Raw genomic sequence first — 15565 nt, 5'->3', positions numbered from 1 at the left:
CTTCTTTGAAGTTCATTCCTTTTATTTCCCATGCCTTTGGGTCTTGAATATGTGGATTTGCCCAGATAAGTTTTATGATAATCATCTTCTATCAAATAAGTCGATCCATACTCATCATGGGTGGAGTGGAAAGACCTTGGGTGTCAGAACACCTGGGTTCAAATCCCGTCTACCACTTACCTTAACCTCTATGAACTGATGCTTCCTCTGTTATAAAATGGGGAGAACCAGGGCTGTGATGAGGATTAAATCCATCAATCTCTGAGCAGAACCTGGTGCACAGAAATCACCCCGTACACGTGAACACACTCACAAACACACCACAGCCATGCAGATAGGCACAGATGCACCCAACACACATGTATACAGGCACATCCTCTCCTCAAACACAGATTCCAGTACTACTGACAACCAAACAAGCCAGCTTACACACTTTTTACCATCCTCTGAGAAAATTTCAGTAAAATACTTTAAACACTTTCTTTCCTTTGTATTTGAAAAGATAAAATCAAAAAATGAAACTAGAACATTAGAACAATGTAAACTGCCTTAAAACATGTGTTTAGAACATCAGTGGAATTAACAATGAATTTTAGGGCTGTGTGTGTCACTCACAAACCTCCCCAATCCTTCCCCTCCCCCCAAATTGACTGTCATCAGCTGGAAAGAGGCCCAGGCTAGCTAAGTTACATTGATAAAATATGGGGCCATCAATAATTTTGTTCAGGTCATTTAGTTCACCTAGGATAAAAAATATTTCCTTTATGCCTCCTCAATATGGCAGTCAGTTTATGCAGAATATTCAAAATCATACTGCATTAGTCATGGAAGACCACCCAATAAGGAAGAATGGGTTCAAATGTGGGCTCCATCACTCACTACCGGGGTTACCTTAGACAAGTCATGTAACTTTTCTGAACCACAATTCTCTCACCTGACAAGTGGGCTAGAGACCAAGAATATCTCCCTGGGAAGAGCTAACAAGTTAATGTATGTAGGCAGGCTTTTAAACTCTAAGCTCCATTTGAATTATTAGGAAGAAGAACAAAGAGCTCCATGTCTGTTAAAATTCTCTGTTATTTGGTTCAATTCAGCTGAAAAGAATGGACGTGACTGAGCAGACATATTGAAAAACATGTGATTTATATTCCAACTGTACAGATGTACAATAAACAACACTGAAATCCAGATCCTCTTGGAACGTTAGTGACACTGATGTTATTCAATGTTTGTATAAGACTTGTACGGATTAGGATTCCATGACGTGAACAATCTTCCCAAGAACCGTGTCCAAGGCAACATGGTGCAGAGGCGAGAGCATGGGCTTTCCCAGATTGACCTGGGTTTAAATACCAGCTCGGCCACTTCCAGATGTGTTTCCAGCAGTCCGACCTTTAGACTTGGGTGGCACGGGCCTCTTCCCTGGCACTGCACTTTAGAGGGCCCCATTCTGGCCTTCCACTGGCTACATCAGGACAAGGAGTCTGGAGGACCAAGAGGACATGCTCCCCCAGAGCCTGAGCCCCCTTCACAGACCACACTCGGGTACCCAGAACCCCATAATTCTCTGCCCAAAGGGCTCCAAACCAGCTCCCAGGACCTGCACAGGCTCTTCCTGGGACCATCCCCACCAGGGTATGGCCAGGGGGTGGTTGCTTGCAGTAGGTGTGGATGAGCCAACACTATCTCCACACTCTCGTGAACACACCCTTGGCGCTAGTTCTACCGAACTCTTTGTTGCTTTTCAAACATGCCCTGCTATTCCCAACTGCATACCCTTGCGCTTGCTGTTCCCCCTGCTTACAGCATTCTTCCCTCCCCACCTCCTCTGAATCAGGCTAACGCATTGATTCTTCATTGTTCAGTTCAAGCATCTCCACCTCTAGGATGTCTCCTCTGTCCTCCCAGTCCACTCAGATGCTCCTCCCTCAGTGCTTCTATTCCAACCTTTGTCATTCGGAACTATGATGAGTACACAGCACAGTGTTGATGAACACAGACATTGCCACTTACAGGCTGTGTGATCTTGAGTGAGATACTTAACTTCTCTGTCCCTCAGTTTCCTCATCTGAAATGAGGCTAATAACAGAACTCACCTCATAGGAATATTGTATTAAATAAGATACCATAAGAAGACCCCTAGTGAGTAACTAGGATAGGAGCTAGCAATAGATGTTAGCTATTATTATCATTATTGATCTCAATCCCCAATTAGAATGTAAGGTCTTTGGGGGTCCATGTCTTATTCATCTTATTACAACCTCTGGCACCCATAAAAACAGTGAAATGAGAGTTTGGAGGAACGAATGAAGCAATGAAGGAAGGAAATGAACAAAGAGGAAATGAAGGAAGCAAGCATACTAAGACTTTGGGGACACCCTATAATTTAACTAAATCTCACCCATCATTAAATGGAATTAATTCCATCCCATAACTTATAAGATACAAATGGCTTACGGGTGTTTGTAAAGCCTTAAGACAGAAGGAGACCCTTACACCTAACAAAGAACCAATTAACAAAAGAGACAATGCTGTGAACGTTTTACAGCCCAACTGAGAACATTTCAGTCAGAAAAGGGTCTCATGAAGTCTCAGACTCTGGGCAGAGATTTTAAATAAAAATAAAAAAATGTTTATGTCTCATACATTCCACTCAGCACTGAGTCCATTAAAATACAATTCCTCTGCCATCCTTAGAAAAGACAAGTCAAGTCACTTGACACAAAACAGATCATTGGCCTCGTCACGACTTAGGGAACGTTAGAGAGAAACGTACTTAGTAGTTTGTAAAAGGTACTTGTCTTGCTATTCAGAGTTGTTGTCAAATGAAACTTAGTAACTTAGAGCTGGATTAATTTTCAACAATGACTGTTGTATCACTTCCAAGAGTTACCAATCTCCCTCTTTACCTCCTTAAATTCACCTTCTTGTAGCACAATACTTGCAGAGGAGGTTGATGCTTACATAAGAAACCGTTATGTGATTGTATTTGTATTAAATAGACTATTGTTTCATGGTTAGGTCTGCCTTAGAGATTCCTTCTAACAAGGTTTCCCAGCCTCAGCACTATTGACATTTGGGGCCAGATAACTAAATCTTTATTGTGGGCTCTGTCCTGTGCGTTGTAGGATGTTTAGCAGCATCCTTGACGTAAACTTACTAGATACCAGTGGGACCTTCATCCCAATTGTGACAATGAAAAACATCTCCAGATGTTGCCAAATGTCTCGGGGGAGGGGGAGGGGGAGCAAAATTGCCCTGGTTGAGAGCAACTGCTCTATAAAAACCCCAAAGGCTCAATCAGTAAATGATCTCCCAATCATTTGTCTGGCTGCGAAACTTATATATATCTTTCTAGAATTAGCTTAAATGTTGCTTTCTCCTAAAACCTGTTCCACGTCTCCCCAGGCAGCATTAGTCACTTCCTCCTCCGTGCCCATAGCATCATATTCAAGCTTCTATCATGGCGCTCACTATGGAACTTGAGTTAGCTGTTTATGAACTTGTCCTATTATATCCCAGCCCCTCCACATTACTGTTGTTGTCATGGCCACCATCTCCATCATCATCACCATTGTTGTCATTGTCATCTGCCAAGTACTGCCCTTTTTCTATGTGTCTGTCACTGCGCCAGCTGTTTGTTAGGCATTATCTCTTCTATCGACAACCCTGAAGGTGTTAGTAACCCGTTTCATAGATGGGGAAACTGGGACTCAAGGAGGTTATGTGGCCTTATCATGTTGCTATAAATTATTTGTTTTCAGGTCCTTTTCCAGCATGTGAGATGTTAAAAGGGCAAAGGATCTGTTGTTGTCATCTTTATAGCCCTCTTACCTAGCAACGTTCCTAGAATTAAGTAGGTACTTAGAAAATAATCAGTTCAACAGTGGGGTGCTGTCCCAGGTGCTGGAATATAACGAGGAATAAGGTGGGACCCAGGTTCTAGGAGAGCTTCCCATCTAGCAAAGAGGACAACACGGCAAGAGGTCATTTTGGTGGAAAGGGTTGTAATGGTGGTATTGCCAGGATGCTCCTGTCAGGGGAGGCTTAGGAGGTCAGATAAGGCTGCCTAGAGCAGGTCACACCTGAGCTGTAAGGTGAGGCTGGGAGAGCATTCCTGGCAGGGCACACAGCCTGAGGAGGGCATCACAGTCTAAAACAGGCAGTTTGGAAGTTGCAGTGGGCAGCAGCAGGAGACATGAGCAGGATCCCCCTTTGACGGCGTTGCGTGCCATGCTAAGCACTTACATCTTATTCTGTAGATGAAAGGAATTGGTGCAAGTTTTAAGCACCGAGGTGCCAGATTTCCCTTTTGGAGAGACCACTAGGGGGTTGTGTGAAGGACTGATTTGAGAGAAGGAAAACTAAGGGCAGAAAGACCAGTTAGGAAGTCATTGCGGCAATCCAGGCAAGGAGGATAAGACTCCGAAACGTTTGCTTAGCACACGTGTTGAATATATATCTATTCGCCATGGGCACATATTTAAAAACACGACTGGATTAATGAGTGTATAATTGTTCTTTGCAACATTCTCCAAAACACGAGTTATACTTGTGGTGTGGTATGACCACAGCATCCCTGCCTCTCTCTTCTCTGAAATGTTCTTCCCCTACCCTGTTTGGTTCCTCACTTATCTCCAGGATCCTGCTGAATGTTACTTTTCTCAGCATCTTGCCAATTTCAGCCAGCTGTCCACTCATCTTTGCTAGGGAGCAGTGATGTGCTGGGAGCAGGACTCATTACTTCACAAGAGCTGATTGTTACATTTTCAGGAATTTTGCAAGCTGGTGGGCATCACGTTGGTAGTTTGAGATTGGCCAAGGTGGAAGTATGAACCATGGAAATTGGCAAATGCTGCAAATCAGGGCGATTTTTTCCCCCGGAGAGCTGGTCGTTCAACATTTACCAGCACACTCTTGCTAGTGCATCTTTAACTGCATCTTTAACTCTATTTCTTTCTTATGAAACTAAACTATTGTATAAAATTTCTGTGACTCACACTGTTTCTATATTTATTTTAATTCAGTGACTATTTATTGTACAACTGTTAGTTAAGTACCTACTATGGACCAAGCCCCGTGCTAGATCCTGTGAGTAAATACACTCACTGTCCTTGCCTTCACTCTTCTCAAAGTTGATGGGGAAGCAGATATTAATAAAATAACCACACAGGTTAGGATAAAATCACAACTGGGTTTGGAGCTACAGAGAAGAGCTACGTGGTACCATGAAAGTACACACTAAGGGGGACCTGATCTACATTGGGTTGAGGAGGATGGATGATCAAAGAAGGTTTCCCTAAGGAAGGCACAGTTGAGCAGAGATCTCAGCCAGGAAGGAAGGAAGGGGGAAGAGGATTCTAAGCAGATCAATAGCTCTGAATCTTTACTTGAGGCTGCCTTCAGTAGGTTAGTCTGATTCCGTGGCTCTGCAGTGGGGCCCTAGACTCTACATTTGTGGTTAGCACACCAAGGGATTCTGATGTACACGGTCTCTTAACCGCACTTTGAAGAGTCTGCAAGATATCTAGTGTACATAGATACACATAATTTATTAAATATCCATTTCTTGTGGGCCTACTATGTCAGGCCCTGCACCAGGAATGCTCCCTTGTGTTTGTGTTCCTCTCCTGGCTCTGTCCTTGGCCCACTCTGGCATCATTTTCCCGTCTTTTGCAGAAGAGGACGCAGATGAGGGAGTTGGAATATATGCTCTCACCACTCAGTGGCTCTGAGACCCTGAGAATGTGTTTTCACCCTCTCTGTAGATGCACTTGCCAGAAAGGTTACGTGGGTGATGGCTCAACATGTTATGGAAACATCATGGAGCGACTCAGAGAATTAAACACTGAACCCAGAGGAAAATGGCAAGGAAGGCTGACCACTTTCATCTCCCTCCTCGGTACGCAGCTATGGGTGCAGATTTCCACATAAAGGACAGCCCTCTTTCAGGCAAGGGCATCTGCAAGACACAATCCTTCAGAAAAGGGTGGGCAGGCGAGGCAAGACTTGTCTACTGGGATCAATCCTTTTAGGGAGAGGCCACGCAGGTGGGAGGGAAAGGACAGAGAGCTATTTCCATGAGACAGGCAGGAGTTAGGGCCAAGAGATCCAGCAATGCAACGGTTAGTAGGCAGAGAGCTGAGGACAGGATTCTGGGGCCCCCATAGATTAACAGTTCTGCAACAACAGTGACATAGGGCAGCTATTGATGTGAAGATGGAGACCATCCCCTTTCCCTTGACCTTGGGTCCTCCAAATGTGAAACGAGATTGGCAGGTCATACTGGGAATAGAGAGCGACTGAGACCCTGAGGTAGTATCCACGTTCCTCAGTAGAGGTGCTGTTTGAATTTTGGGAATAGTCTTGATTGCGTGTGACCATCTCACACATTGCTGGATGTTCACCATCATCAACTCCCCAACCACTATCGTTTGTAGTGACACATTCTCCCCAAGCCTCCAGGCAGGGTGACAGCCTAAAACACCCCCCTCCATGTCCAAATGCCCCCTGGAGGTCATTACCCCACACTCCCTTAAGAATGAAGTATTATAGCTGATCGCAGCATTAGACAAGATTTTCAATAAAACACAAATTTGGCAAGTCGACAGAAAATAAAACACAGACTTGACCAGTCAACAGAAGCCTTAAAATATCAATATCCAGAATTTACTAGAGATCAAAAATGATTTCCTAGAAAGAGCATAGATAGAGAAGTGAGTGTCTGCCATGGGTCAATGCTGTGTTCTCAGCATAAATCTTAACGTACATCCTGCGTAAATGTCCTGCTCTTTCCAAGACATCCTGCAGGCAGTCAAGCACTACTGGCACGGCTCAGGGCTCGGGGCAATCTGCCAGGCTCCTCATAGCCGTCTTCTAAGAACTCTTAGAATACCAAATGAGGAGGGAGAGAGTGTCCTTTGCAGACTGAACCCTGGCTTGTTTCCCTGGACAAAGTCTGGTCGACCATTTACCTGCCCCGTTCATGAAGGGCTGTATGAGAAGTGAGTGTGAGTAGGCTTACACATTGCCTACTCTGTGAGAGCACAGAACAGAACCCATCCTGCTGTCACAGCTTCTCCAGGGGCATGGAAACAGGACCAGCTACATAACTTGCAGGGCCTAGTGCAAAATGGAAAGGCAGGGGTCCTTTGTTCAAAAATTATTAAGCATTTTAAGATGGCAATAGCAGAGCATTAAATGAAGCATGAGGCTCTTCTGAGTTGGCCCTGGATGGGACAAGGGCTGCATCTTTGCTGACAGAGATGGCGACGGCTCAGAAAATGCGGCACAGGGTCAGGGACCTGCTGACGTTGTCTGAGGATTTTGTCACATGACCCTCACAGAACATCTCATTCCAGGGTATCCTTGAAACCAAGACTGTGGCTGCAAGGAAAGTCACACAGTTATGAGGGACCTTTGGGGGCCATGGCATCATGGTGCCTCACATTCTTAGAGAGTTTCCCAGTTTACCAAGGGCCTGCACATACCAATTAGAACAGAGAAGCTCAGAGAAGCTCTTGAGTCAGAGGGCCTAAGCGGACCACAAAGGCCATTGCCTAATTCTACTCCTCATGTGCCACTGACCCATTTGTTGTCTTCTCTCTTTGTGTATTTTGACTCCTAAGACAAAGCCTATGCCTGGCCACTAAGTAACCTGGGACCGTTCACTGTGCTGTTGCCAACAGACAAGGGATTGAAAGGATTCAATGTAAGTATCTAAAATAACCCTACACAGAGGGGCTAATGCAAACAAACCTTAGTAGTCAGTACCTTCTTTTATTTAAAGTGGAAAACCTCCATTAAAATTAAATCTACTGATGATAATGGTGATTTTTTTGGTAAACTTCTTTTTTCTTTTTCTTTTTTTTTTTTAATTTTTTGTTTATTGCAGTAACATTGGTTTATAACATTGTATAAATTTCAGGTGTACATCATTATACTTCTATTTCTGCATAGATTACATCATGTTCACCACCCAAATACTAATTACAACCCATCACCACACACCTGTGCCGAATTATCCCTTTCACCCTCCTCCCTCCCCCCTTCCCCTCTGGTAACCACCAATCCAATCTCTGTCTCTATGTGTTTGTTTATTGTTGTTGCTATCTACTGCTTAATGAAGGAAATCATACGGTATTTGACCTTCTCCCTCTGACTTATTTCACTTTGCATAATACCCTCAATGTCCATCCATGTTGTCACAAATAGTCAAATATAACATCCTTACAGAAAGTATACAAATTGTTAAGTGCACAACACGAGTTGTCACAACATGAATGTATTTGTGTATCCAGCAAGACCATTACCAGCTCCTTACAAGACCCTCTGATGCCCCCTTCCAATCATTACCCCTTCAAGGGTCATCTCTCAGGGTTCTTAAATGTAGTCATGTGATAAATAAGATTTGCATAATGCAAAACCTATCACTTCCTGCAGGAAGAATTAAACTAAGGTATTGATTAGATATTTGTTTCTTTAAAATCATCATAAATGGTAACAGTGATAGGGAAAAACAGAAGAAAATTGTTCTCTTCAGTGTGAGCAGCTGTTGTCTGAGAGATACTGTCGTCTAGTGGAAATGAAACTCATAGTGCCCGGTGGAGGCGTCCTATCGCAATGGCATCAATGAGATAGTTATATTTGGTTTAATGTAGCTAACGGACATATTGATTTGTATAAAATTAGTTTATGTTAATCCAAGAGATTTTGTGATAATGATTTTTGCTGCATTAAATTAAAACCCAGTAAGTTCCAGACTCTCTCACCCTAATATGCCACCACCATTCATGTGTCCAAGATGAATCTATCATTAATCTTCAGAGATGCACTCACATGTCCTGTTGAGAAGGAGAACTAGTAAATACTGAATGCCTCTGGGCTGGGCACTTTGCCTGTGGTATCTTGTTTAATATATGGGTTAAGTTTACACAGAGTCAGTAACAAGTCTCTATTGATTGATTGTTGGCAATATAATACTGACAAAATGTAGATTTGGTCCAATGGACTTCAAAAATCTTAATTTTACTATTCAAAAGCTCCATCAGTCCACTCTACCCTCTCTTTTCACATAAGTTCACATTTCATTCCCATCTACTTCCTGAGCTCAAGATGATTCCTCAGCAACCAGCCTTTGGGTGGTGAACGCAATATGGTCTATACAGAAGTCAAAATATAATGATATACACCTGAAATTCATATACTGTTATAAACTAATGTGACCTCAATAAAAAATATGATTAAAATTTTAAAAAAAGATGATTCCTGGGTGCCTGCCACCCTCCTTGCTCCTTCTGGGCCCAGCCCTGTGCTCTCCCCACTATGTCTGTTCCTGAGCTAGACTACCTCCTGTGGTCTGAGGATATCCCCTCTCCAGATTTCTGCTCCCTTTAAGACCTGGGCAAGAGCAGCTGCGCTCCAGGAAAGTCATCTGTATCTGAAAGAGCCCAGACCAGAGTTAGGATGCACTGGCTTTGATGGCTTTGACACTCAACGAGCCATAGCGTGAACCACAAACCTCGTGTTCTCCTTCAAACAACAGTGGAGACTGAAGGAACCAGCTCTCTTTTCTCAGGTGAAGGAGCTTTTGATGGATAACGAGGCTGCTCAGTACTTTGTGAAACTCCACATAATTGCCGGGCAGATGAACACCGAGTGCATGAGTAACATAGACACATTCTATACCTTGACTGGGAAGTCCGGGGAAATCTTCAATGGTGATAAGGTAAGGGTTTCTCCCATTGTCACTCCCAGAATGAAACTGTCCACTGAGTCAACGCCCACAGCCGTGTCTCTCCTTGTGTTTGGGGGTCGTGAAAGGTTACAGAGAACTTCTTTCCTTATTCCTTGTTTGTCAAAGCACTTTGCTACGTAGGAAGGAACAGAGAGCAACACCAGAAAGGGTTTAGTAGGAGGGGGGTGGACTGTTACGGAAAGGAGGTTATGAAGTGTTGGATTTTGCTCTGGTCTGAATTAGTTTTCAAGGCAAGTGTCATTCAACTGCTAGCAGGAAGGAGCAACTTTGCAGTAAACCTGTTTCCTGGAAGCGTCAGCACAAAGCCACATCAGCATTCCTCTTACAAAAGGAAATGGATTGTGTTTATTTTAGATTGCTGGTGTTTATCCATCCTCTCCTACTTAACATTCCATCTCTTTGAATGCCATTAGTTCTGTTTTGTTTTTTAAATAAAACTACCTTCTTCCCCTTTCACTAACTCTTTTTGTGACTTTACTGAGCTGGAGCGCAAGTGATTAATCGACAGAAAAATATTGCCTATACTGTTGCATTTCACAAATATCAGTAAATAGATTATTGAGCACTTACTCCACACAAGGTACTGGGGTAAATCTTTATTTACGTTCTGTAAGACTCACAACAACCATGTGAAATAGGTTTTTCTGATGGGAAAACTGAGAGGTCATACAGTAAGTACCAGAGCCAGGATTCAAAGGTCTGCCTGAATCCTTAACCATTGTTTTGTACTATGTATGTGAGGATGGATGGATGGATGGATGGATGGATGGATGGATGGATGGATGGATAGATAGACAGAAGATAGATAGATAAATAGATAGATAGATAGATAGATAGATAGATAGACAGATAGATAGATAGGGGAAGATGTGGCTTCCCTTCTCGCAAAGACATTCATTCATTCATTCAACAATATTTATTAAGTCTGTAGCTTGTTGGAGCCACATGAGAGGAAGAAGGAATTAGCTTCAATTATTCATTCAATAAATATTTTTTATTATGTGCCTTCTCTGTGTAAAACACTAAAGTAGGTAATGAATTTGCCTTAAATTGAATAGTTTTGCTCTTTTAGAGCTTGTACTCTACGGGGGAAGAGCTTTATAATGCCTTATTCACATTTAGCATGTGATCGTCATCAGCAGTTTCACATGTTATCTCATTTGGTCTTAATGAAAACCCTATGAAGTCAACCATGCAGATATCATCATCCCCATTTTAGGTTAAGTGACTTATCCAAGATCACACAGCCAATAAATGGCAGAACCCAAGAACTCAGGACTCCTGACCTCCAGTCCACAGTGCTCACTCCTTCAAGGACACCACATTAATTTTATTTTATTTTTCCTTGGTATTTTAGGACAATCAACTAAAGCTTAAACTCTATGGAGGCAAAAAGAAGGTAAAAATTATAGAAGGGAACATAATTGCTTCCAATGGCCTCCTGCACATCCTCGACAGAGCCATGGACAAGATGGCGCCTACATTTAAGAGCAACACTGAGGTGAGATATTTCAGGTAATAGTGATGTCAACCCAAATCCATCTTCCTTTGTTCCCTGGAGGGTCACATCCAAGAAGAAAATGCATGCCAGCCCTATGTGTTTGTCCTTTATTTATATTAGGACCCCAACCAAGAGGAAGATGGGATAATTTGTCTGTTTTCAATAGAATTCTGGGTACCTCTGCAGAGAGAAAGGCATGCAGCAGGTGTAGGAAAGATTTTGATTTTGCGACCTTTGCTATGACCACATTTGACAATTCAGTCCAGTGACCAGTGAAAATTTATTCTTCATGCTTTATGGAGGAGGGCGGTCCTCACTTGCATAAAACATATTCCCTCTGACCTATTTGATGATGGCCAAAGTCTACTTCAGGACATGCAAGGCTGAACTACTATTTCAATAACGACAGGAAACATTTGTATAATGTTGACCAGGTCTTTTTATGTCTATCCACACTTACACATAAACTCTGTCATCAGTCTTGTAATGTTAGGGTGTCTAATTCCTAAATTACCTTATTTTTATTTATTTACTTTTTTACTGATTTGTAAGCAAAATGTCTCTTTTTAGCAAACCATAATGACAATGCTTCAACCAAGATACAGCACATTCAGATCTCTATTAGAGGTATGTACTTTTCATGAATTTCTGGAAAATGTTTTATGCCCAGTCCTTTGTAAAATTAGCAGGGTGTCAATTATAAACACTTGCTGAGGGTTATTTCAAATATTTGTCTGAGATAGGTTGCAGATACAAAATTTCATTTCTTAAATGCAGGAAACCAATGTGGGACATGCCTTAGATGAAGATGGGGTTGGTGGACCATACACCATTTTTGTTCCAAGTAATGAAGCATTGAATAACATGAAGGATGGCACTCTTGACTACCTTCTTTCTCCAGAGGTATTGTATCCTAATCACTCTGATGGCATCATGTCAGCATCACCGCCTCAGTCTGTGTTCATACAAGCTTTTTCTAAACTAGGGATGGCAAATAAGTAACACACATATCACCAACTACTCTCCCACAACCAAGGCAGACATCATTAATCAATCACAGTTCTCTGGAATAAGCCTGGAGGTGGCTTCAATCTCCTCAATAGAGTTCCAAGTAGCTATGACTAGTCAATCAGATTGGGCACAGGAAATAAAATTTATTTGCAACTCCAGGTCTAAATGGTTGGTTTGATTTTTCCTGGCTTTTCTAATATTTCTCAGTAGCAAAATTAGTATTTTAAGTTCCCTGCAACTCTAAAACCACTTAGAAAATGAAGTCTAAACTAGATGATTCTGGGCCAGGTCTAGGTTTAAATTGAAAATGAATTAATGTCATTTTTAGATGCTCCAGCCTTTCCTTTCTGTTGCTTTCATCTCTCTCCATAATAACCCTCTTCTTATATATTATAAGCCTTCAATTCTCTCTCATTCTCCTCTAGAAAGGAGATTTTTTACTCCTTCACACTAGGGTGTAAGTGACTAAAACCATTTAAAATGTTTCCTCTCCCAGAAATAAAAGCCTTAAACTGAAGAGTAGGATAGCTGATTATGGAATTTTGTTCATTAGAATGTCAAATGGTGGAATTATATGAAGGGCCACAAGTTTTCTTCCAAAGCCCTGAAATCATGCTGCCATCTTGGCAATGGGGCAAGACTACCTGTGACCTCATATAGATCAGTGTGGATTATACCAAATGGGGGGATCCAGATCTTTTAGGGTAGTGATTCCCAAATTTTAGTATGCTTAGAAATCACCTATAGAGCTTATTAAGTAGGCAGATTCCAGAACCTTACCCCAAGCATTCTGATGTAATGGCACTAGAATGAGGCCCAGGAATAGACATTTTGGTAAGCACCAACTTTCTAACTCCGGTAGCCCAGGCCATACTGTTTTTGGAACCCTGAAACTCGTTGCCTGTATGGTTTAGAGGTTCACATGGATAGATCCCTTTCTAGAATACTTTCAGATATCTACAAGGATATCTTGCTTTCAGAGAACTTTGGATGAAAAAAATATGTATCGAGGAGATAAATCAGAAGGTAATCTCTTACATTACAAAGATGTTCAACATATTAAAGGATTTTCCACAGGTTTCTATTTAAAATGCTAGATTTCCCAGCGTCTTCAACATAGGATGTTACTTTAAAAATATGATTCACGCTCAAGTTTTCTGAAACCTAGCTATTGCAGAAAAACTGTTCTACCTCTCTTTAGAACTCACACTCATACTTAATTTTAAAGCTAAAAAAGTGATGTTGCTCCCCTGGGAAATTATTAAAATCCTGAGATTATATGGCCTCTGTGAGTGCATAGCTTCTAATTTGATTCAGATTTTTAAGAAAATAATAATAAAGGAGTTCTCAGACACCTAATCAGGTACACTTAAAATTAAAACAAAACCTTTCAACTAGAATAGAAAAAAATTAACTTCCCTGCTTTTCTGCCAATCATCTTTGCTCAGAAAGCTCTTCTTTGTCTCCTCCCTTCTAATTCCTTCCAGTGATGGCTGGAGCTGGCTCACTCAGGCTCTGGAAATAAGATTGTGTGTCTCTCTTCCCAGCTCTGTTAATGAGATCACATTGGTAACTTGAAATCAGCCTATGGTGATTTACACCATAGAAATTGACCAACACTATAAATCAGGGCTTATTTTTCCCCCCATAGAATTGATTTATCAGCACACCACTGCTCCTGGATCTCAATCTCCTTTCTCTCAAAGGTAGTATCCTTCTGCCCACAACAAATATACAACTTCAAGTCTCTTTGTTCTGAGTCAAAAACTGTTTTTCCACTTCAATTTCTAGGTGAGGAGTGGAACGATCATTTCTGCCTTTTTCTGAGATCCAGAGCCTGTGTGGGTTAAAATTTCTCGACTTATGGGAAGCTCCTTGTCTCTCCACCCATCTTAATAGCATCCTTTAGCTTTATTTTTAGGGAAGAACCTCAGCTGGAGACAGTCAAGTCCCTATCGACTATGCCAATGAAATGGAAAATAAACTGGTTTAATTAGAAGAATGGTTTTGAATTCTGACTTGGGAATGCCATGTTTCTTTTCCAGTGTAGCTTTGTTTCTCCCTGAAGCAAAATTTCAGTCCCCAAGCCATCCCATCCCCGCAGAGACCACAGCTACTGATTACAAGCCCCAGTTTATAACTCCATCACTGAACTAGACAGAAATAAAGGCAAATCCAGCAAGAGACTGGCCCTTGCCAATTCACAAGTACCTTGCAAGTAAAATGGGACAAAGGGAGGTGAATTTACAGAGTTCAAGGTCATATTCACAATTTGGTAGAAAAACTCTCTCTTTCTGTCTCTCGCACCAAAAGTCTTGTTTGTTGTTGTTGTTGTTTTTACCTAAAACAGCAAGCAGGAAGTGAATGTCCTCGTAATGTAAAGGGTGCACCACACCACAAGGCTCTTCAACAACAGCACCGGAAGCACATCCTGTTGCCTTGAGCCATCCTGGGCTGAATTCTTACCGAGGGACAGCCACTAGGCAGATAGGGCGGCAGGCACACTCAGTGGTGGGAGTGAGGCTGATCAATTCCTTTGTCCCTTTCATTCTCCTGTTTCTTGTAAAAAGGATCCAACGCCAATTAATTCTTGAGGCTTTTGGAGTAGATTATTCAGTTGGTAAAGTCTTTCCTACAGAATCAGAGGGTGGAAGGGATCCATACCAATCCCCTTATTTTGCAGTGAAACTGAGACTAGAGGAGTTAAGTGCCTTGCTCAAGGTCACACAGAAGCAGAACCAGGATGAGAACTCAGGTTCCTGAGGTCCAGCTCAGTGGACCAGGACCTCTTTTTAATTTATTGGCACAAATGTTTATGCAGGGCCTGCCATATGCCCCATACTGTGCTGGCTGGGGACACAGTGATTAATAAGCCAGACAGACCCACTCCCTGCCTTCCTGGAGTTTGCAATCCAGTTTGGTCTGACATTTACCAGCAGTCCCCACTTTTTCACACCCCTTCTGCCACTGAGCATCCAAGCTTGTAATAGCATTGCTTCTGCCTGCAAGTCCTCACTTCTGGGTGTCATAAAGTAGCTGTGAGGGGAAGTTAACACCCAGAGGTTAAGTGGCTTGCTCACAGTCACATAGGAACAGAACCAGGGCTGCAGAAAGCATCGCTTCCAGGACCGGCTAACAGGTGGTCAACTTCAACTTTCTTATTGGTAACCCTGCCCTGCACATAGTGCTACTGGCTTATAGATATGGTGGCCATACCGTTTATCATCTACTCCAAGATGCTTCTGAAAGTGAATGGCGCTACCAGGATGATAGGTGTAAATGAGGGTTGTTCCAGA

The 15565-nt window shown here is 42.2% G+C and overlaps 1 protein-coding gene across 1 annotated transcript in view; it reads left to right on the top strand.

Moving 5' to 3' along the window:
- Positions 1 to 15565, top strand: part of STAB2 (stabilin 2) — a 152992-nt gene that overhangs the window by 34043 nt on the left and 103384 nt on the right. Inside the window, exons 10-15 of the mRNA XM_058568547.1 lie at positions 5769 to 5902; positions 7629 to 7711; positions 9578 to 9727; positions 11115 to 11258; positions 11829 to 11885; positions 12036 to 12161. Of these exons, the coding sequence (XP_058424530.1) occupies positions 5769 to 5902; positions 7629 to 7711; positions 9578 to 9727; positions 11115 to 11258; positions 11829 to 11885; positions 12036 to 12161 (694 nt within the window). The remainder of the gene's footprint in view (positions 1 to 5768; positions 5903 to 7628; positions 7712 to 9577; positions 9728 to 11114; positions 11259 to 11828; positions 11886 to 12035; positions 12162 to 15565) is intronic.

The sequence above is a fragment of the Diceros bicornis genome, chromosome 25, assembly GCF_020826845.1.
Source record: "Diceros bicornis minor isolate mBicDic1 chromosome 25, mDicBic1.mat.cur, whole genome shotgun sequence".
In the NCBI taxonomy this organism is placed as follows: Eukaryota; Metazoa; Chordata; class Mammalia; order Perissodactyla; family Rhinocerotidae; genus Diceros; species Diceros bicornis.
This window is presented reverse-complemented; position numbering and strand designations above follow the sequence as displayed.